At 37.2% G+C, this 24124-nt stretch overlaps 1 protein-coding gene across 2 annotated transcripts in view; it reads left to right on the forward strand.

The window, feature by feature from the left end:
• The first annotated feature begins 2217 nt into the window (after nucleotides 1–2217).
• The window catches only part of LOC126416063 (exportin-1), a 139606-nt gene continuing 117699 nt past the window's right edge, over nucleotides 2218–24124 (forward strand). The window contains exons 1-3 of one of the 2 annotated variants that reach the window (XM_050083539.1): nucleotides 2218–2434; nucleotides 7615–7740; nucleotides 21746–21920. In XM_050083539.1, coding sequence (XP_049939496.1) covers nucleotides 7630–7740; nucleotides 21746–21920 — 286 coding nt within the window. In that variant the 5' untranslated portion in view covers nucleotides 2218–2434; nucleotides 7615–7629. Of the gene's footprint in view, nucleotides 2435–2458; nucleotides 2828–7614; nucleotides 7741–21745; nucleotides 21921–24124 lie in introns of those variants that run through there. The other variant, XM_050083540.1, reaches the window with a different exon arrangement.

Genomic DNA, 24124 nt, shown 5'->3' on the forward strand with positions numbered 1-24124 from the left:
AAGTCAGTTCTCTTGTTTTTAGGTCAACGGCAAGATATGTTGCCCTAAGCTTGTTTAGTTTACTTATGTGTTGTGTCCATTTTAACTTCTTATCCAACTGGAGCCCAAGGAATTTTATATACAGTATTCCATTTAGTGTATGGCCATTAATATCTACTTCGGGTGCTACCAGTGCAATTTTGTTTGTTTGAAACTGCTTAATATGAGTGTTTGTGAGATTAAGACTTAAACTGTTAGCTGTGAACCACTTATAACTACTAGTATAATCTGAGTTGTATCTGGTAACATGAGCTGGACTGTTGATTAGTATGCTTGTGTTACCAGCAAACACCTACAGCTTTTGAACCATTCTTTAAGGTTACTGGAAGATCTTTCATGTTCATTAAGAACAAAAGTGAGCCCAGTACTGTCTTGTTGGTCCCCACATGGCATGTGCCCCTAGTCTAGTCAACATTCTGGTCTGAGCTGCCAGAGATGGGAGCCGTGTATGTGTGTTTTCTTTTCTGAAGAAGGCTTTGGCTGAAGGTAAATGTGCCTGTCTGTAATTCAACATTCATCTTTTTGCTGAGAAGCAATCTCTCCTTTTCCAATATTGATTATATTCCAACCTGGAGTTTCCATTGTTTGATTCCACCAGTCTAGGTTAGTTTCAAGCCTGTCAATGTCATGCTTGTTGTCTGTTATGAAGACAAAGACTGCTAAAAGGAAACCATTAATACCATGACACTCCAGTTTGTCAATTAGAATTTTGTGATCCACACACTTACAGGCTTTGGCAAAGTTGCGACAGGATATTTTTTCTTGTTTCACTCTGCCAGCACTTCATTTGTGAGGTTCAGTGTTGCTCTCTCTGTGAACAATCCTTTATGGAAGCCAAACTGTCATGTAGATAACAAGTTCTACTCAGATATGTGTGGCTATCCTATCACGGGATCCTTTCTTTTTTTATGAAAAATTTTGAAGACTGGCAAAAATGAAATGTGTTTACAGTTAGAGATGGTTTGCTTATTTCCAGTGTTGTCAGTGGGTGTGCAAAAAACATTAAAAAAAACTTAGTTATTTAGTAACCATTCGCAACAAGCATATTGCAAATTACTAGGAAAAAAAAAATGCAGATCATGGAAGAAACTGAAGTGTAGACATGGTGAGAAAAAGACCATGAAGACAATGCAATGGAAAGTTGGGAGATGTTATTACAAAATGTGCAGGAACCAGGAACAGTTCCAACCAACATTGTGGTCTTCTTGAATTACACCTCCTCCGCAACTCCAGAACAAAACCAGCAGACAACTATTCAAATAGCCCCACCATAATCTCGTCACAATTATCTGTGCCACTCTGGTAGCAGTGTTACTATACATCCCTTATCCAACAATGTCACTGATCCAGCTGAGAATTATGTTGGTCATCTATACCATTTAATTTTCTCAGTAGAGCTACTACATGAATCTAAGGCGCTATTCCATCATCAAATTCACTAACTCTTCTCCAAACTTACTGCGTTTTAATCAATGTATTAAGCTCTAAAAACTAAGCTCTCATGTGCCTACAGCAAATATTTGTATTTTTTGACGTCAATTATCATCTGTTTAGGCTTTATAAAGCTTAAGAGGCTGGTATGGCCCTCACTCCTTTGTATGATTAAGTTACAATTATACTGACACTGCTCGTCACGAAACAATTCGCTTGCGACCACGACGTTCACAGTCCAGAAAATTTATTACTGTATAGTAAAGCGGTCTGTATTACTTTTCAAGCAACATAGATGTACACTCTTAAGTTCTGCTTCTTGTATTTGTATTTATGGAAGGACACTTCTCCGCTTAAACGATCTGAGTTCTCCAAGGAACATTCATTGGACTCGAAATCGCTCCATAGCTACTGGTACCAGCACAGGAATACTGGAAGCAGGATAACTGTACAGCGTACTTATACCCTGCATCGTGGAGTTTATCAAGACAAGATGCGTCATTCATATTCTACAATAAAACATACTTTACTGATGCCAAATTCATTTTCACGCCAAGACATTGATTGCATACACACTCTCGCCCCCGACATAAAATTTGTGTTTGTCGTACACGTGTGTTCCATGACGTCATTTTGCGACATTCGCTCTGAAAATTACAAGAAACGTGATTGGATGATGAGACGGCAGCTGGCCAATAGTGTAGAACTTTGTTGCCTGCTGTGGTGCGCAGAGCGCCGCCATCTTGTTATTATTTTCGAAAATCTTTAAGGTTGGGATGCCGTCACGAAGCGTCAGGAATTAATGATAGTCTTTGTTGATAACTACCGATTATAGAAGGCTACAAGACTTGACCGGCCCAAAAATTTGAGAACAGTGTGCAAGATGCGATGAACCAAGTACCATTTATAGGTGTCGATCAGAATTTCCAGAGATCATTAATAAGACACCCAATTCTTGTGTGAGGTGAGCAGTGTGTATGGGTTCGGGATGGAATTTCGTGTGGACCCTCTAGCATAAGAATCCCATAGTATAGTGTGGTTATGCGTTAATTATTTCTAGTAGTCAGTACCAAATACGGAAGTCGCCATTTTTGTTTGTGATTACCTCGTGCAGTAAGCGACGGTACTATGGCATACCGCGCGGGAAGATGGGAGTAGTGGTATCAACGGTTGTGTGAATGTAAAGTGTAACCTTGGTTTGTTTGTAGAAATTGAAGCAATATCGAAGTTCTGTGATCTCCTTTCCTTGTGTTTACGGACAAAAGTGTGTATGTGCTTATGCAGACGAGTTTCTGACGAAAGGAAAGCGTTGTTAACTTTTTCATCAGAAGATACACAGCAACTTTAACTCAGTTAGGTACAGTATAATTTTACTGTGCGGCATCTTTCTGTTATAGATTCTCATTGTGTTCCGTGTTACAAACAGTACTACAGACTCTTGTTTGTCCTTTGTTCACCAGCATTAAACTGTCATATTTTGAAACGGTGTGAGAAACTGCATTTCTTTTTCGCATATCTAATATGTTTGTGTCGCTGCTCAGGTCTTTGTAACGTACTTTTATTTTCGTGCATGAGTGCATTATTAGTAGAAGTTTGACTCGTCGCTATGTGGACCTAACAGTATTTCTACTGGTCTTGAATAATGTTTCAATCTGACGCCTGCGCGTATGTATTTCATTAGCGTATTGTGTGAACAATTCGGAGTCTCTGAAGGTATCCTACAGTATAATAATGTCGAATACTAGTTATCACAGTGTTTGATGCAATCATATCGTTTGCAACTAACAATTGTAAAGTTTAGACCAAGAAGTTGCGTCATAAAGTTTCACTTTTGACAGAATTGTATGCACTGAAGGGTGGATAGTGGATTGGCCTATGCCCAGCTATCACCACCACTGTTAAAATGTAATGTATGCCTGTAGACTCAACAGTTGATTTGATTATGCACTGTGAATGACAAATTATGTTGTTGCAATCCTAACTCAGCTGCCAGTATGTACTTCCAATTCCAATGAACTATTGCTATATATATCTATCTGTAGAAATCCAGTGTGTCTTGTCAGAGGAAATTAACTGGAAACTCACATTATGTTGCAATTAATGGAAAGTGGTCTGCACCCAGTCAAACAAGATAACTTGATGCTTGTTTTTGTCTCACAATGAAGGATTTTTCTGAAATGCAAATTTTCGATGTATTAACCAGACATACACACATCTAACATGCATAAAATGTACAGTTAGGATTATTATTACTTTGAAAGGCTTGTGTGACAGGTTTCTGTAAATACAGTTACTTACATCAAGCAGTTGTTTGTTTTTAGTACTGCATCTCTCCATCTCTGAAGATAAGATGGGTAGGTCACATAACTAATGAGGAGGTATTGAATAGAGTTGGAGAGAAGAGAAATTTGTTGCACAACTTGACTAGAAGAAGGGATCGGTTGGTAGGGTATACTCTGAGGCATCAAGGGATCACCAATTTAGTATTGGAGGGTAAGAGTCGCAGAGGGAGACCAAGAGATGAATACACTAAACAGATTCAGAAGGATGTAGGTTGCAGTAGGTACTGGGAGATGAACCTTGCACAGGAGTAGTAGCATGGAGAGCTGCATCAAACCAGTCTCTGGACTGAGGACAACAACAACAACAACAACAACATCTCTCCATCATAACTGCAGCAAAATCAAGATGCTGTTATTAGACTTAATACAAATATAGAAAGTGTTCCTTATTAAACATGAATTGTAATTTCATTCAGTTTAGTGTCTAGATAGTGTGTACTCATATTGTGTAATTGAAATACATCAGTTTGCTGTGTACAAAATTCCTGACACATTCAAATACTTCATTCTTAAGGCGTTAGAAGTATGTAATTGGTTTGCAAGTATTTGTTATTAGAGAATCATTACTATGCATGGCTAGTTTTTCTGCCATGTATGCTTTGTATTATTGCTAGGAAACGTTTAAGTCAGTCATAATCTATTTAATTTTCTTTTGTTTGATAGACATTATTCTTATGGACTAGAAAACAAATGTTCCTTATCTCAAATAATTCATGAAACAAAATGCTTCATTTAGCATCAGAGCTGTTTGTCTCTGTGTCATCATGGCATTGATTAATGAGAGGCTAGATCTTCTGAGTGCTCAAAAAAGTCTGAGACAAAACTCAGGTCTAAATTCACATTTTTAAGATGATGAATTATTGCCAAGACATACTGTTGCTGTTTGGTAAAGTTGATGCTGCTGGAATAAGAGTATATTCGTGGACAATTATGCTGATTTATCACTGTGGCATTTCTTATTGCTTAATGGTATGTATAGTGTATCAACTTGGATTTGGGTGATCTGGTTCCTAGTTGTGAATTGGTAGAAAGAGGTAAAAGTTGACAGGCTTTGTCTGGTGGTCATTTGTTTTTACTTCAGCCAACCTTTGTGAATTGACAACTGGATGAGGTAGCCATTGATGTCTTCTGTGTTACTTTGTATTTTATACTGTTTCCTTTCCTTGTGATAAGCAATGTAGTTATTGCAGTTGAAATTGTCCAACGTACAGTTAACACACTTCAGGCTAAGATACTAAATCACCGCAGAAATAAAATCCTTGCAATTATGTCATGTTGTTGGCTTCTTGTCTTCTTTATTTCAGATTAGTACAGTTTGGTGCACAGCAGAGTGCTAGCATTTGGTTGTCTGATCATTGCCAACCTTTGTGATCAGTGTGTGTATATTAGTAGTGTAGTTGTCATTATAGAATTGTTATTTCATTGTGTATGCTGATTTTTTTGTTGTAAAATTAGTGTTGAAGGAATTTCTTGTTCATTGAACATGTCAATAGCTACAAAGTTTTTATTATTGGCTACATGATACATCCATTTAAGCTGTCATTGCCTCTGTCTGTCAGTTCTATAAAAGAGGCTTTAATAAAATGGGAAAAAAGCCTAGTTTATAGTTATTCAATCTGTAAACAATATGCAGTGTTGTCATATAGGTTCTCGTGTACTCATTTGTCACCTGTCTATTCATGTTTAAGTAACCAATGAGGCATACTTGAAAACACAGAGTAGCCATCATGAAATACAGTAATTCGGACAAAAGGACCTTGTCCTATTTCAGAATCACCTGCTTAAAATTTTCTGTATTGTTCCATCACATTATAACCCTTTTGCTAGAATGCCGCCTCTTCTTCAGTGGCATCTCTGACGGAACACAAGTGGTGGCATTGTCCCTGCCAGGTGACTTTATTTTATGATTACTACTTTCCATTTTGAGGTATATCTGGTTGGTAGTGTAAACAGACAGCCAGGTGGTGAGGGTCTGACCTCCAAATCACAGCTAAGTGTGTTAACATGGGAGTTTTTTGTGTAGTATGCTGAGTAATAAGAGTTCACTGATTCAATATGTGGGATCAGTAAGGTGGATAACATTGAAATTAAAAGCATAGATATAATAGCTGTATTACCTGATAGAGGTCGCACTTTTCCCTTAATACTGCTCAACTACATGTCAGTTCATGTGTGGATGGTGGCTTTCTTTTTCTGTCAACTGCTATCCTCCCTTTCCCCTTTTATAATTGGTCACAAAAGCTTGTATTTACTCCTAATTCTATGTACAGGACGGCAGTTCTTGAACTATATGAAAAGAAGGTAAATTAGTTGCAAACTATGGTGTTCATGAATTTTATTCAACATGTAAACGCCACTACAGATATTGTGATTTAGGTTATGACGTTTCATATGGCTGCCATCATTGGCAGTGATGTGATTCAGACAAATAGGAAATTCTGCCTGACCCACTGAAGTGTTGGAACTTTGATGCTGTTGATGACCCACTGAATGTCTGTTTTCAGCCCAAGAATGGTTTTGAGGTTATTGCTGTACATCCTCTCTTTAATATAACTGCTGTCCGTGCTGGCCGAGCGGTTCTATTTGCTTCAGTCCAGAACCACACGACTTCTATGGTCGCTGGTTCGAATCCTGCCTCGGGCATGGATGTGTGTGATGTCTTTAGGTTAGTTAGGTTTAAGTAGTTCTAAGTTCCAGGGGACTGATGACCTCAGATATTGAGTCCCATAGTGCTCAGAGCCATTTGAACCATTTTTTTTAATATAACCCCGCAAAAAAGAAATCGTATGTGTTCAGATTAGAACAACATGGCAGCCAATTGAGGCCCGTGCAAGTGGCCTCTGTGTACCCAAGAGCCAGAACGCAGTCCCCAAAGTGCTCCTACAGGACATTGAACACTCTCCTGCTTCAATGGGGTAGAGATTCGTCTTTCATGGACTGCATGTTGTTATAAATAGGGTCACTTTGGATAATGGGGATGAAATCATCTTCCAAAACCTTCACATTCTGTCTGGTAGTCATCGTGCCATCAAGGAATATCGCATCGATTATTCTGTGACTGAACACTGCACACCACACGGTCACCCATTGAGGGTGAAGAAACTTCTCAATTGTGAAATGCAGATTCTCAGTTTTCCAAACATGCCAATTTTGTTTATTGACGAACTCATCCAAATGAAAGTAGGCTTTGTCGCTAGACCAAACCATACGTGTGCATACAGTTCCCATCATGCCTTGCAGGCAACCATGCAGTTTGAATGTCCTAAAGCAAACTGTTCAGAAATTATGACCGTTTTATTTCATGTAGTTTGTTGATTGTCACCCTATATACCATAGTAACTCTGCTGAAATTACTGTGTGTGATACTGATTGTCTTATCATTAAAGTGTAGTAATGGTACTTCTTTACACCGTTTCAGACTAAGACAAATGGGAAAGGATGTAGATATGGTGTGATTTTTATAAAACTAGACCCTGTTTTCTCCTAAAAATGAGAATATAGCCTATATTCATTAGTGTGTAATTGGTTTTTGTTTTGCATGTTGATGTTCATGTTCCTCAGGCTTATGCAGTCTCTCTCTCTCAGAAAGTTATTTAACTCAAGTTGAAGGAACTTTATCAGCTATTGCTCTCTCTCTCTCTCTCTCTCTCTCTCTCTCTCTCTCTCTCTCTCTCTCTCTCTCCCCCTCTCCCTGTGTGTGTGTGTGTGTGTGTGTGTGTGTGTGTGTGTGTGTAAATTGGTAGCAAATACTAGCTGCAACTTTTGTTCATGTTTTGATGTATCTTTTTCTTTTTTTCCCCAGACTTCGTGAATAAAAATGGCAACATTGTCAGAACAGGCATCCAAGCTTTTGGATTTCAACCAAAAGCTAGATATTACGCTGCTTGATAACATTGTTGGTTGTATGTACAGCGGATTTGGGGATCAGGTATGTAAATATCATGCACAAACATAAATGTATTGTGTGATGTTTCTAGATCAGTTATATTGGTGCTGAAATGAGTAGGCCTACATCAAACGTAGGTTTTAAGGGTTTCAGTGCAAGTGTGTGCTTAGTGCGGCTTGGTAACTTGTTTCCTTAGGTATGGGAAAGGCTCATTCCATGTCAAATAAACAAATGAAAATATGATTTCAAACTGCCCCTCTCGGATTTATTTGAAATTTAAATATGCATGCAGTATTCATGTATAGGGTCATTCCAAGTTAAGTGGCCTATTTTTAGATAAGCTCCCCCCTCAACACTCTTCAATCTTGATGAAATTTTTACAGGATGTACATATAGACCTTAAATGAAGCACTGCCAAATTACAACTACATAAGTAGTATGGTTGGGCCACTAGCCACCTTTTTGTAAAGGCTAATTTTTTTGACAGTGCCACTTAAATGAATAAAGGTTTTAAGGGCTTCAGTGCAAGTGTGTGCTGAGTGCGGCTTGGTAACTTGTTTCCGTAGGTATGGGAAAGGCTCATTCCATGTCAAACAAATGAAAATATGATTTCAAACTGCCCCTCTCGGATTTATTTGAAATTAAATATGCATGCAGTATTCATGTATAGGGTCATTCCAAGTTAAGTGGCCTATTTTTAGATAAGCTCCCCCCTCAACACTCTTCAATCTTGATGAAATTTTTACAGGATGTACATATAGACCTTAAATGAAGCACTGCCAAATTACAACTACATAAGTAGTATGGTTGGGCCACTAGCCACCTTTTTGTAAAGGCTAGTTTTTTTGACAGTGCCACTTAAATGAATAAATCAACAGCTTTGTATTACCACTGCTTAGTATCTAAGAGGCCTGTCATGCTGAAACTTCATGAACCTGTTCAACTTTTTGGGTACAATAGCTCAGTTGTAGAACTAAAGATTAAATTATGGTAAATTCATCAAAATGTACTATGAAAGTGGCTTGTAATTCTTCTCGCAACAAATTTTGAGTGTTTTATCGGCTTGTATCTACTGAAAGATTAACTTTCTGAAGCTGATTCTGTACTCATCTGCAGCCTGTAAGCATGTCAAAAAGCTCTGGCACTTAGATTGCTCAAATAATCTAAGTTCAAAGTAGAGTCAAAAATTTAATAATCAATTTTTGCTCATATTCAAGAGGTCATATCTCAAAAGGGATCACTCAGATCTGATTTTTCAGAGCACTGCTGTAAAGAACTCACTTTGTTGGCTCAGAAAAAGTTGTTTTTATTTTTGAGACATTGCATTTAAGAGCAAATAAACTTACATTTTCATTACATTAAAAAATACAGGGTCGCATATCTTGTGTTGGTCCATGGTGGCTTGTCACTACCATTCTTACTTTTTATGATTCCCACGCCATAACATTCACTTCTCATTAATTCAGTTGCTGAAATGTGTTATTAATAGCAATGACAGTTGGTTGTAGCAGGCTATAATGTCAACCCTTTCTTGTTGCTGGTGGAACTGGAATGACATAAATAACTTGTTGGTCCGGAATCCAACAAACATCCTGCCTTCTGGTGAATAGAATGAATGTGCAGGTCCATTGGGGTGCTTGAAACTGACTAAGGCACAATTTTCATCATCTGAAACTTCTAAGACATTACCAATCCATCATTTTACATCATAAATACAGATAGTTTATTGGTCTGGTTGTAAAGGTGCAATATTTTTGTAAGAAACAGTCGTTTGACTTAGGTCAACATTTGCCACAACACAATTTGTATCATTGGGTACTCTTCTAGTGCATTTCCTGTTCAGTTTTTGGTGCTTCAATTCCTTCTTCTGAAACAAAAATGAACAGGATTCCACTGGTCTTCTTTGTACGAATGCTTGCTCTTGCTGCCAGGCTCCTTGCAGTTTTTCCAACTCCATCACATTGAGATTTTCCATGGCTTGTAACAAAAAAGTTCCATTCAGTGGATTCCAGAATCATTTTGATGGTGGCATAGATTCAGAAAATTTTTTATGTTTTCATACTGTGCTGCAGACTCATCACTGAAGTAGTAAATATGTGCGATTTTTCCAAGGCAACACTTCTTTCTTCCATTAATTTTACTATAAAAGCATGTACAGCGATTGCGTCATACTTCAGGCTGTCGCTCATTACACGCTAGCTGATGGTATTGATGTCAAAGTTATTTACGAAGTACACAACAAATGAGTGTAAAGTTGCTTGGCCGTTATTCCTGTGAAAATCTTGAGTTGCATCTTGGACAATGAATGAATAATTTTCAGCAAAATTTAAGAACCTTCAACATCGCAGCGCGTCAGCAATCTTTGGTTAATATATTAAAAAACTAAAAACCCGCCTCGATTGCGAAAGAAGCACCTAATGTTAAGTGTTAATTCGGGTTTCGCCATAGATAACTACACCTTCAGAACAACAATAAAACCCACAAGTGTCGAAAAAGACCTGCGTCAGTGATTAAAAGAACACTATAGCTATACATTTATTAACGAAAAAGAAAAGGAAACACAAACAGTACATATGTACAAAGTCAAAACCACTACTTAACTTAATGGTGTACGCTCCACCTCACACCAGCCTATGTTCGATGGGCCATGACTCGCCATAAACTGCAGCTACAAACGGTCGCTCACTTACAAGCCTGACCCGCTATCTAAGCACATGCGCAAGACAAGGGAAGAAAAAAGTAAAACTGGATGTTTTGAAAGAAATGCAGATCTTTAAGCATCTGCAACATGTTAAAGACAATATCCTCAATGACCAACTCCTACTAAGAAATAGAAAATTTTTTGAAGGTTTCGCGCCTTTACTTTGTTCTTCATACTTGTAAATCTGATGGTCTGGGGATTATCACATGCGCGCGCTGATTGGTGAGCGCGGTTGGTCAAGGTGTTCATCTTCTCTCTTTTTATCCCCATTTTCCTTTTATGATGAAGGTGATTTTAGCCCGTTGAACACCTCACGTTTTAACCCTATATCTTTATTAGCACGACGTCTTTAGATTACGTCCACTCAGCCCCCCCCCCCCCCCCCCCCAAGGCTAACCACTGGCTTTATGTATAGTTTTTAAGAGTTCCTCCTGTTGTCATGGGCAGCTTCATATATAAGTTTCTTTACTAGCATAAGCAACCATGTGGGGTTATTTTTAGGTTTCATCTCCTATTTAGCTCGTATCTTGTTCTATCCATTTCATTTTCTGATATACGTTGATCCACGGCTGGCAATATACGAGCTATTTAGCCTCAGACTTTCTTGTATTTGTATGCGCGTGTGCTTAGATAGCGGGTCATGGCCCATCGAACATAGGCTGGTGTGAGGTGGAGCGTATACCATTAAGTTAAGTAGTGGTTTTGACTTTGTGCATATGTACTGTTTGTGTTTCCTTTTCCTTTTCTTTTTCGTTTATAAATGTATAGCTATGGTGTTCTTTTAATCATTGACAAGTATTTTTAGGCACTTGAGGGTTTTATTATTGTTCTGAAGAAGGTGTAATTATCTACGCTGAAACCGGGGTTAACACTTAACACTAGGTGCTTTTTTCGCAGTCGAGGCGGGTTTTTAGTTTTTTAATATTTCAACAAAATCCTTGAATATGGTCAGTTCATTTGGCTTGAGGATTTCTTTTGTGCAATTCAGGTACCGGCTTTGGTGCTTTGCAATGTAATAATGAGTTAAAGGTTGTCAATTTTTGAAATCAGATCTTCAGTAAAATCCTCACTGGTCACCTGCTTAATTTGTAATGTATCTCTATCAGTGTGCACCCACTGTTTGAACTTCGTGGTATCACCTGGATCATTGCCTTCAATACTGCTTTCTAAAAACTGTTGCAGAAATTCTATTCGTGGACAGATTTCACACCGATGAAGCATGCAGTCTTTGGATTCCAAATCACACACTGTTTTAGCAATCAGGCTCTTGTAATCTTTAATTGGACTGCTTGCAAGCATCAGTTTTGGATTTTGGTGTAAAGCACAAACACAGACTGAATATGTTCGTGCAGCACCTATGGTGAGCCATCATTGTGGCTTGAATTCACAGAATTTGAAAAATCCAATTTCGGGCTCATGCTGAAGTCAGTATACTGCAAAAATTTCTTCAAATTATCGAGAAGAAGGTATTTTTGAATTAAAACTTTCTGTCCATCTGTTGTTCTAATTAATACACAGTCCTTTTTGCGTGGGTAAATTTGGTTGAATTTTTCATTTTGGGAGAGAGAGAAAAAAAAAAAGTGTTACCATCTTTCTTTTACAACATCTGGAATCATCTTGCCACACCTGTTCTTTGGCAGAGCGAATACACCATTTTCTGCCTTTAACTTCCTAGCTGTTTTTGCCTTCCTTTCAGAAACACCAAATTCTTGCATTTTCTTTTACAGTCCAACTTTAAGGTACTAATGTCAAAAGATGCGATTTTTCAGGCTGTCTTGACGATTGCAACTTTTCTTTCAATTATTTAATCAACTGCTTCTAATCTTCACAATCAGGACATGCCTTGCTTGTAGTAGGTGTTTGAATATCCTTTTTTTTTTTTTTTTTTTTTTTTTTTAGTCGAAGCCTCCAGCAGCACCAGTGTTATTCACAATTGCCTCTTGAGTATCACTTAATTTTCATTTTGCATAACCTTTGGCATATCTTGTTGATACTCTAAAATTTTAGAGGGGTTACACCAAAATCAGTTAGACTTGTATCAAGTGATTCTGCTGGATATAACTCTGCTTTATGTTCTCACAGGGATGATGATGACTGAGATTTTTTTGATTTTCTTACTGTTTTTTTTTTATTTATGTATTTTGTAGGAGTTGGACAGATCTGCCCGGTTTTCAAATTGCTCTTTGTCACAGCTTTCAATTGTTTTGCTGTTTGTACATTAACCATCCACAAACCCATTTTTTACAGAATGGTTCTTCACATCAAAAAGGTTACAAGAGGATCTCTGTAGAAATCCATACTTCTCCAAAAGTATTACTTTATGATGAAAGCATATTTGTGCATTTTCAGTAAGACATAATTCACTTCTTTTGTTTAGTAATTCCTGTTGTTCTCTTGAAAATTGTGTGATGTGTTTGAAGCTTTGTTGATGTGTATATGTTTTCAGATGGCATGCAGAATTATCTGCAAGGTTCATGCTATATGGCACTGAAACGTCGTTGATATCCATTAAACTACAATTCAATTATAATTCCAACTGGAAAAAAATAGTCAATCATAGATAATGAAAACTTTTGTAGGGAATTTGGGAATAGAACAGAAAAAAATTAAATGATCAGATAAACAATTCTAAAAAGTCAGACACCCTGAAATAATTTGTACTTTCAGAATAAAACACGTTTGTGTAGCAATGACAAAAGACTTTACATTATTTAAAGTAGTACACATTAAATCTGACTATTCTTTACTATACAACAGTGTGCTTCTGAATAATTGATGAAGCATTTTTTTAAACTCCATTATTGCCACCAAACTTGCTAGCTTCAAAAATAAAAAACTTCTGATCAAACAAACTGAGCTTTTTTCAATGGTGCCAGTAAAAATCAGGTTTGTATGATCTCTTTCAAGATGTGGCATCTTGCAAATGAGCCAAAATTGGCTAATTGAATTTTTAAGTAGACTTAGAACTTCTGTAAGTCAGTTATTATCTGAGCAATCTAGGTACCACTTGCAGAGCTTTTTGACATGCTGACAGACTGCAGATGAGTAAAGAATCAGTAGATACAAGCCGATAAAGTATAGTCAAAATTTGTTACAACAAGAATTATGAAGCGCTTTGATAGCACATTATGAGGAATTTACCATACTTTGATATTTAGTTCTCTTATTTTGTATTGCTACCAAAATGTTGAACAGAATTGCAATGTTTCAACAGGTCTTTTAGATCTTTGAGCAATGTTAAAACAAAGTTGTTGATTTATTTGTTTAAGTTGCAATGTCAAAATACGAGCCTTTACAAAACGGTGGCTGGTGGCTACTTATGGAGCCGAAATCTGGCAGTGCTTCATGTAAGTTCTACAGGTATATCCTGTGAAAATGTCGTCAATATTGGAGAGTGTCAAGTGGGGAACCTTAGGCCACTTAATATGGAATTACCCTATAGTAACACAAAAGTGTTCCTTTCAAAATTTTTTGACGAAAGAACAATGAAATGAAGTTAATTTGAAAACACTTTAAAAGGGCTTCCACATGATATAAAGCGTAATTAGATGAAAAATGTATATTTATTAATTAATAAAAACACCATTACTGAATTTTTTGAGTTTTGAAAAACTATCTTTTTAAATTTTTCAAAAAATATATGTCAAAGATAGCATTTTGCTCCCCGTATTCTGAAATTTCAACTTGGGATGAGCATGGGATCACTGTAAAAAGTAATTTTATGTTTGAGATGGTTCTGTAAAATACCTTCAAAAATTAATGTATTTTAAATGTTAGGCCTACCTGTCAGTACCTATTTATTATTGTATAACTGAATATGAACATCAGAATAAAATAGCTTAGAATTGGCAGCAAGAGCAACAATATTTGACTTCTCATTGTTGCACTTCTTAATACAAGTTGCAAATATTTTTTTAAAAAATCAAAACATCTGGAAACAAGTGATTGGCTTGAAGTCAATTACTTATTTGTTCTTCTTACTTATTTCGATGAGTTGTACCTACACAATTCATCATTCTTCTAGCCAATCTGTTTGTTGCATGTTACCACTGCCACCTGGAATAATGTGTATGTTTGTCCTGTAGCAGTTTGAGGATTCAAGATTGCCTTTAGTTCCCTGTTGCCCATGAAAAGAATGTCTGCTTGAATGGGTGATGTGAAAGATGTGGACAGTCAATGTGGATGTAACAGGCTAAATATGATTTAACCCTTTTCCTTATTTTTGCAAACTGTACAGCCTTAGCACTAGCATCCATTATATACACAAGCAAAATATACTTTTACATCATCAAACAATATTCGATCACTGTTAACAGCCATTGCCAGTTCAATTTTATTTTCATTAGAGTCCAAATACACTTTTGTAATTATTTTGTTCTTGCTTAGTGGAATAAAACTGAGACATTTTTGTCCCCCTACAACTGTGCAACATTGCTAAAATCAATCTGCAAGTTGCAGTTCATTTCGTGATCTCCTGTAGTAGCATATTTGAAATGATCCCTTTTACGTTATCCCTGGCAAATATACAAAGTTGTTCAGGTCTCACTATTTGATTAGTGTATGGGCATTGCAGACTTGAACGGACAGCCAGTCGCTTAATTGTTCCACCAACACCAGCGCTATCTTCTCTATCATGAGAGATGACAAAAATGCCACTGGGCTTCAATATGAAAATCTTCATGATAGCACAGGTTAATGAAGTTCATTCTGTGTTTATACTGAACTGCCTCTCTGCTAGAGAAGTAGTATATTTTAGTTGATTTTCAGTTAAATTTTTATGTCAGAAAGTCAAGTTGGAATGGAACACATGGACAGTAGGTATCAGGTGAGAGGCATTCTGATGTAATGACAAAGACTTATGTGCTCGAGTTTGTCACCATCCTTGTAATAAGATACAAAGGGATGAATTGTTGCTTGTGTGTTGGCCCAATGTTAACCTTGAACTCAACCTCAAGCTTTTTTGGAAGGCTGATCATTGACTGGCCACAAAGGAACATTGTGTAAATGAATTTGATTTGCCAAAAAAAAAAAAGATGTTTTTATATAAAGATGAATATAAAATTTTCAGCTAATTTTGTTTCATATCACTTGGAAACTCTTTAAATATCTTTCAAATGAACTCAATTTCATTGTTCTAGCTTAATTAGAACATAAGTTGTGAGCCAATCAATGTCATTCATCAAGTCAAAAATTCGATTTTTTTTACATTTTTAGGCACCTGTTTTCTCAGCAACCTTTTGTCAGAAAAATGCGAAAAAAATTGCTTTGTTTAGCTGATCATGACTACTACGTGCATACTTCAGTTTAAAGAAATCTAAAAGGGTCGGGTTGTAGCAGTTCGTGATTTGAAATGGAATAACCCGAAAGTAATCGGGTGATACGTCAGTTCTGTTTCTCCTGAAGATTATTTATTTATTTTATTTTTGTTTTCCTTGACGCGAGTCTCAAGTCTACTATAGATAGGTTGTGAAGTCTAATATTAGTTAAAGCCACGGAAAGTGAAACCACAAAGATAAATTTTGAAATGCCTTCGCTTTTGTCTTTCTGTACAAAATTGAAGAGCCAGAATGCATAATTTCTGAAATCATGCAAGACCTCACACCACCATGATGTATAGATTACATTTCTACTGAAAAAGAAATGAAGAAAAATTTGACTTATGATACATTATATTTTGATAAAAAATGTATTTCTGTGCTATTGCATTGTTTTCAGTAACTAATTTAAACATCTACAAAAAAAATATGGGGAAATACTTACTACATTTTAGAAACAAAGGAATAAAATAGTTTAGGGAACTCATTTACAGTTAGATCTGTATCAAATTAAATAGAAAAGTTTGCCCTACACCCATAATTTTATATCTAACAAAACAACTTATTACGCTCTTCTATTTAGCAATGATATGTAAAATTATGACGAAAAAAATTTAACAACATATCACAGCTGCCAGAAATGCTGTTACAGACGTAACACTTCATTTTCCTCTAATGAACTAGGAATTCCGAAACATTTTTCAAAAATATATTTGGCACGTTCCAGAAATGTGGAAATTTAAAGAATTATGGAGAATTTTTCTACTCATTGCTACCTTGCTGTGGTCAACTCATCAGCTTATATCAGTGGGATAATAGGACAGGGAGAGTAATTAAAGTGGTACAGGAAGGTTCTATAGACAGTGATTTCAGAATGTTGAACAACAAATTAGCAAAGTTTAAAGTTCACTGTTTTATCAAAAATAAATAGAGTTCCTTTTGTAAAATGACAAAAGCTGAAAAAAATTCAGATAAAATTTGTGTTCTCTAGATTTATTTCATTGACAACTTTATAGTTGCTTATCAGGATGAAGTGCAGAGCGCACAAAAAACTAATTACCAAAACACTAGGCATTAATTACCAAAACAATAGGCATCAGTGACTTAACACGATATTCTGTCCTGTTTCATATGCTATTATATCTGAATAAAAAGTTCTCGGGTTTCCAGCTGCATGAAATTAACTTCCGCATGCTTTTGAACAAGCACTCCATGTCCATTGTCAAGTGGTATTGACTGGAAGTGGGCTGCTGGTTCACTCTATTAAGGGTGTTTATTTTGAAGGCTTCTTTAATTACACCACCCCAGAATCCATTATTACGAGCTACGACAGAGGTTTCATTAAATTTGATGCAGTGACCTTTTTCTAAAGAATGTTCAGTTACAGTGGATTTCTTGGGGTAGCGGAGGTGATAAGACGTCTCATGCTCCTTCCTTTGTTGTTCTACATTGTGTACTGTTTGTCCGACCAACGTAAGACTGGCCACATTTGCAATGTATCATGTAGACCTCAGATATTTTGAGACTTGTTGTGGCGAGAGATATAGACACGTAAGAAAAGACTCACCGCAGGACATGGGAAAAATTGGTGACATCGAACAGGTGGTCCGCAAGCTCCCCAGTGAAGCAGCAAAGGAAATATGGCGAGAAACTTGTAAAGCTACCAGCACACAACATGGGCAGGACTTAGTGCAGTGGCCTGCACACGCTCTGCAATGATGAAAGCTTTTTGGTCCTTTCTGCTGACAGTCTCTTTAATGAAAAAAGTGTGTTTTTGAACATTTTTCATAAAAAGTCTGAATGAATGAATGTATCGTACTTTCTACACATTCTGTCAACTTAGTGGCCTACATACCAGATGCTTAAAAAAAAATATGTCTGTAGGTCAATTCATTACTGAGCACTAGGTCTCTGAAAGTTGGGAAAATCGTGCCTGATTAATGACACTTTAGTCGTCAGACCTAAATTCATAAAAAATTGTTTGAGTTAGGACAGTGCTATTTGATAGTTTTACTATTAAAACATGTAGACATCTTTGTACCAGATATGACTAAATTCTGAAATGGTTCCTTTAGGATTCACCTAAATGTCTGTGATTTTACACAGTATGACCCCATATTAGAGACTCTGCAGATTTTGTCAGCGAAATTAGTCGTCTTCGACTTAGTGAGGGTGACGTTATAGCAGTTTCGATGTAATGGTGCTGTTTTTGAATAGGCATAACAAGGTTTTCTTTGGCCCTAATATTCCACTAAAGTGGCCAGTATCATGATCAGAAGGATGGCATTGCGATAGGAAGCCATGGATGACACAGCCATCATTTGGTCCCATGGAGTTCTTGAAACATCTCAACAGCATTAACAGTAACGCCAAGTTCTCCTTGGAAGTAGAAGAAGAAAATTCATTGCCCTTCCTTTACTTCCTTGTCTACTGTAGGCTAAGTAAATACCTTGGCCACAACATGTATGAAAATTGCTCACATTGATCTGTACTTGCATGCTATTAACCATCCATCATTGCTCAGGGCAGAAGTGTACTGTGTTACATTGGTGCATTGTGCAAGAACTGTACCAGAGAACAGTAATCTGCCCCAAGAGCTGAGCGACCTATGCCAGATGTTTAGGAATAGTGGTGACAACGTTCACCAGTTAGAAGTGATCACAAGCAAGGTTCACAATGAGCCCAGTGAGGAGAAGCAGGAAAAGAAATTTGCTTTCTTGCCTGTCTGTAGCCCCATTTCGGCAAGATAAGCCTCCAGCTGAAAAGACACAATAGCAAATCGAGCTTCAGGCCTCCGACAAAAGTCTGGTAATCACTGAGACCAGTAAAAATGCAGCAAGTCTCAGAACACCTCGGGTCTACAAGTTACTGTACAAGTGTGGCCAGTCTCACATTGGACAAACAATGTGCATTGTACTACAATGCGTGAGAGGCTTTATCACCTACACTACCTCGACAAACTCACTTTAGCTGAGCATGCTTTAGAAAATTTTCAAGGGATCAAATTTGATGAAACTTCTGTAGCGGCTTGCGCTACTGGCTTCTGGGACTGTGTAATTAAATAAGCCATAGAAACAGAATAATTGAAAACACACTTTGTAGAGATGGTAGCTTGCTGCTGACTATGACAAGGGCTCCAACAAACTTGAAATTAAAATAAGCACATCGAATGTGGAATCAACTTTTATCCATACGTGACAATTCCGTGAGCATCAGAGCAGCCCTATAAAAAGTCCTACCACTTGACAATGGTCAAGGAGTGCTTGGTCGAAAGCCCTTGGAATTTTAACCAGGCTGGAAACCCGAGAGCATCTTATACAATGTTACCACTATGCTTCCAGAAATGAGATTTCCACTCTGCAGCAGTGTGTGCACTGATATGAAACTTCCTGGCAGATTAAATCTGTGTGCCAGACCGATACTCGAACTCGGGACCTTTGCCTTTCATGAGCAAGTGCTGTACCAACTGAGCTACCCAAGCATGACTCACAACTCGTCCTCACAGCTTGGAAGGTTCTGGCAGAATTGAAGCTGTGGGGACGGGTCGTGACTCGTGCTTGACTAGCTCAGTTAGTAGAGCATTTGCCCGCGAAAGGCAAAGGTCCCGAGTTCGAGTCCCGGTCTGGCACTCAGTTTTAATCTGCCAGGAAGTTTCATACCACTATACATCTGCATTCTTATGCAATTATACCTGTCTGCAGCATGATAAGCTAGCTGTTCAAGCTTTTAATCAGAAAATACTTTAGAACCTTGAAAATAAATGTCCTGGTCTTAAAATCAGGAAAATATACTCTTGAGGAAGCTAGTCAACATGTCAAACAGCAGTACACATTAGCCAGTATAACTTTCAGCAAATATGGTGGTCTTATGTTGAATTTGTAGTTCCTTTAGGTGCCCCAAAGAAAAGGATTTCTTGATGGTGTTGGAGAGCTGAATCATCTTGTGTAGCACGGTGAGAAAGCTAGACTGGCTCTCATTACTGATTTGGTCATCTTTCGTAAAATGTGTGAAGTCCATAACTGGTTAAGTTGATGTAATAACAGAAACCTATTGCGAACCAGAGTGTTCAAGAAAAAATTTTTACATAACCATTTGAAATGGTGAAAATTTTCCCTTACTTGGTCAGTGGATTATTTTTAAACTAGAATGTAAAGGAGGACATTTGCATAAATTCTTTGGACAAGTTGTTAGCTAAGCACATGAAAAGAAAAGAAACGGGGTAATTCCTTAAGAGGAGGAATTTGTTTGGACAGAAAAGAATGGTACTAATGAAGCTGATATTTCACAAGTGGTGTGTATTGTACAAGAGCCTATCACAGATCCTTGGGAAAGGTTAACCTGTGCTGAAATAGAACTAAACTTTTTCATATAAATTTGTTCTGTCTTATCATAATGCACTGCATTTATTTATAAATATATCACTACACAATGATTTTAACATTATTAGATATATAATTTCAGTCCTCTGTAAGTTAAATGGATGTATTGGTCTGTAACATTTGTCTTATTTCGTATTGGTTATGGCAAATTTATATAATGTCCGATATGTTTTCATAAACACTGTCCCTTGTACTTTACGAGGGCTGTAACAAAAAGGTATGGCCAAACTTTCAGGAAACATTCGCACAGAGAGGAAGAAAACATATTATATGAACATGGGTCCAAAAACGCTTTATTTCCTTGTTTAGAGCTCAATTTCCATAACTCTTCAATACATTAATGACTGAAAAATACAGCAAAAGAATGTATAAGCGGTGTGAAACACTTTTCTAAATGAAATGTTCAAAAATCCCCTGTTAGCAAGAATAGCATCAGCCCTCCATCACAGTGAATCCCTGAGGCTCTTGTGTATTGCTTTCACAGCCTTCCACAATGTGGGCGCACAGGCTGTACATCTTGTACCAGGGCTTCGTATACAAAAGCTTTCAGATGTCCCCACAAATTAAAGTGTACTAGGCTTAGCTCTGGATGGCAAGGAGGCCAAGGAATTCGTTCAGCTCTACCTGCCCACCTGTCAAGGAATCTTGTGGTTTAGAAACCTACAAACATTAACACTGAAATGAGGAGCAACTCGATTTTACATAATGTATGTGTTTTGTTGCACTCATAAATGCATATGTTAAAGTCTTTGCTGAATCTTTTGATTATGTTGTACCATAAATTTGATATTCTGCAATTTTGTTGGGAGGGGGGGATTAGGTAGGGTAAGGGAGGAAGAGATTTCAAACTCAATTTTCCAACATATAAGCCCATTGAATGCAGTCTGTAATTGTAGCTATTTAATGGATTAAAATAATAATATACCAGAATAATCTATGAGAAACTTGATTTAATTGTAACTCCCATCAGTTAGAAATGAGATGGTCAGCAGTATTTGCTGAGACAACTGAATAATTGATGTGATAAAGCTATTTATTGGTACAAAATTTTTGCACTCACTGAACTGATTAAATAAGATGTGAATTAATGTTTGCATATTATGTCAGTTTAGTTTTGATCTAGTTCCCACTCCTACGGTGACCGTATTGTGGTTAGTCATTTGAAGTACGAGAAACAGAAGAAATGGACAGACTGGCTGTAACTATATGTTGTCCTAAATAGAAACAGGTATTAGTTTACAGTATCTAATTTTCCCTAAGCAGAACTGATTGAATTCACCCTTAGGATTCTGTTTAAAGAAAAAAAGATGGTTCAGTAGAAACTGGTTGAAGAAAATCCTAGAAATTTCTCTTGCCAGTATGAAAGTTATTGCACAAACTTTAACATGGCTGTCAAATGGAGTTTCCAGTGATATTTCTGCTTTGTCAGGTTTATTAGAAAAGCAATAATTGCTAGTGTCACTTTTGATGCTGTCAGCTGATGTGCATCACTCCTGTGTATTACTGCTTATTATATTACATGTCATATCCCTTCTTATACAATCTCCTATTTTGAAACCCTTATTTCCATAGCATTTTAAAATTGCAGGTGTGAATATCATTTAAAATATCATTTCCCATTGAAATATGAAATAATATATTGTATATTACAGCAAAGGGTGGCTCAGGAGGTCCTTACAACTCTCAAAGAACACCCGGATGCATGGACCAGAGTGGATACTATTCTGGAATTTTCACAGAATCAGCAGACGAAGTATTATGCTCTGCAGATCCTGGAACAAGTAATTAAAACAAGATGGAAGGTTTTACCAAGGAACCAGTGTGAAGGTATATCACATTGCTTGTTCATAATTGTTTTTTCTCCGTGTTTATGAATTGCATGCAGGAAGTTATTTTGTACAAGTTTCAATATCTTTACAGTTGCATATACGATGGTCATTCCGTAAGTTATGGCAACTATAGTATATCATGCAAACATGTGGCATCACCATAATCACGGTAAATATGTACGAAACCCCATGGCAAACAGTACAGAAATCAACTGACAGATTGTGACTGCATGTGGGGATGCCAGCCTTGGTGCCAGCACCAGAAACACTGAGTATAAGCTTGGCTGTGCTACAAGTTAAGGGCAACAGTGTTCCGCATTTTATGACAGTACTTGAAGGTGTGCAGAAGTGTAGATAATGGGTAACACATCAGTTAAGAGGAGCAAAAGTAGACGCTGCCTGGAAGTGTTTGAAATGGGTACCACATGGGTTAACAGAGGTGCAGAAGCGGGCATATCGACCTGGAGTGATTAGAGTGGGAAGGAAATGACATGCTGAATCACATTATTGTGACTGATGGAACCTTGACACAAGTGCATGAATCATTGAAGACCCAGTCAGTAGAATGGCGTTATCCACATTCATGACACGTGGAGTGACAGAATACATCACCCACGGAGGTCACACTCATTCTGTCTTATAACAACAATGTATTCTATAGTGTCACCCTGTTAGAAATGTCAAATACTACCACAACTTTCTGCTGTATCATTTGCGACACGAACTTTAATGAAAACATCTGGCACTGCTGGATAATGCAGTCATACTCCATGAAAATGGTACAGCCCACACAGCAGACATCATAAAGAATTATGTACAGCAATGGGGGATGACATTTCATTGACATATGGCACACATTGATAGGAATGCCAGTGACATTCAATGCCTTCCGTATCATTGGCAGTGGAGTGTAAATGCACTGGGGGACTATTGAAGGACATTACTTGATTTTGATTCACTATTATTCCATTGGTACTTGTGTGCAATAAATTTACACAGAGTTCCAAGAGTTCCAATGCATGTTTTCCATTTCACACCTTGCTGTGACCATCCGTACTGGAACTCTCTTTTATATTGGTACACAGATACACACTGCTGTATCGTTCAGTGCATATTGTGGAATTCCCACATTGTCTCATAATTGTAAGATATACTATTGTTGTCATGACTTATAGAATGACTCTTGTATAGTCATCAATGTGGTTTTTATCCACCTGTAATAAAGCTCACCCAATTTTTTGTGGCTCCTTTTACAGGTTCTGTTTTCTCACATGGTCAGCCATTCTCTTACATGACGATTGCTTGTAGAATGTCTTTTAGCTTTGATTCGGCCTTGCATTTTTGGTGCAACGTGTGTTCTTTAATTTGGATCTGAAACTACTTGTGTTGTCTAGAGACTCTCTCAAAGGTGTTTAGCTGTTAAACTTCCCATTCTTTCAAATCTAATTGCTTGAGTGTTTCAATAATAGATTTCATTTTACTTAATTGCTTTCTGATTATACCTCTTTCTTTAAGGCACAGCCTGCAGTATACCTTCTGTAGCAGTGTTTAAATGCCCTGTCAAGTTATAATTGCATGAAGAAAAATGATTTTCATTAATTTACATTGTGGTAGTACCCATTTATTAGCACACACGGTCTTAAGGTTAAAATAATGGTCTGGATTGCAGTGGTATTGATTTATTATGACCGATTTTGGCTTTTAAGTTAGTTGTATTCGCATGTGAGCCCTGCAAGGATAGGAATAGCAGAGCTGCATAGAGTACTAAATGTATGGCGTTATAAGGAAATACAGAAATGCCGTAGCGTTTACTCCTGTGGCTGGTGCTGGCGGTTCCTCACCTATTCTTGTGGTAGCAAGATTGTAACAGCCATAGCGCCACAGGTTAAATAGTTTGCAATTTCCATCCTGAATATGGATTATGTCAGCAAACCTAATGACAAAAGCTTTACAAAAAGTGAAATGTTGACGTTGTATGAAATTGACAAACTAAATTCTCAAAGCCCAGGTGCGAATATATAAGAAGTTAAACTATTACAAATCATTAGGCAAGTGGTCGTTAAACATAGGTGAACTTACAGAATGAGCAAGGAAGTGGTTTCACCTAGTGACACTGGTATGAATGACAAAAACATCATTCTTCTCAATATTTTGTGGTAAATAAGGACACTAGAGAAAAGTAATTATGTGCACGTGTAGCTA

This window comes from Schistocerca serialis, chromosome 8, assembly GCF_023864345.2.
Source record: "Schistocerca serialis cubense isolate TAMUIC-IGC-003099 chromosome 8, iqSchSeri2.2, whole genome shotgun sequence".
Classification (NCBI taxonomy): domain Eukaryota; kingdom Metazoa; phylum Arthropoda; class Insecta; order Orthoptera; family Acrididae; genus Schistocerca; species Schistocerca serialis.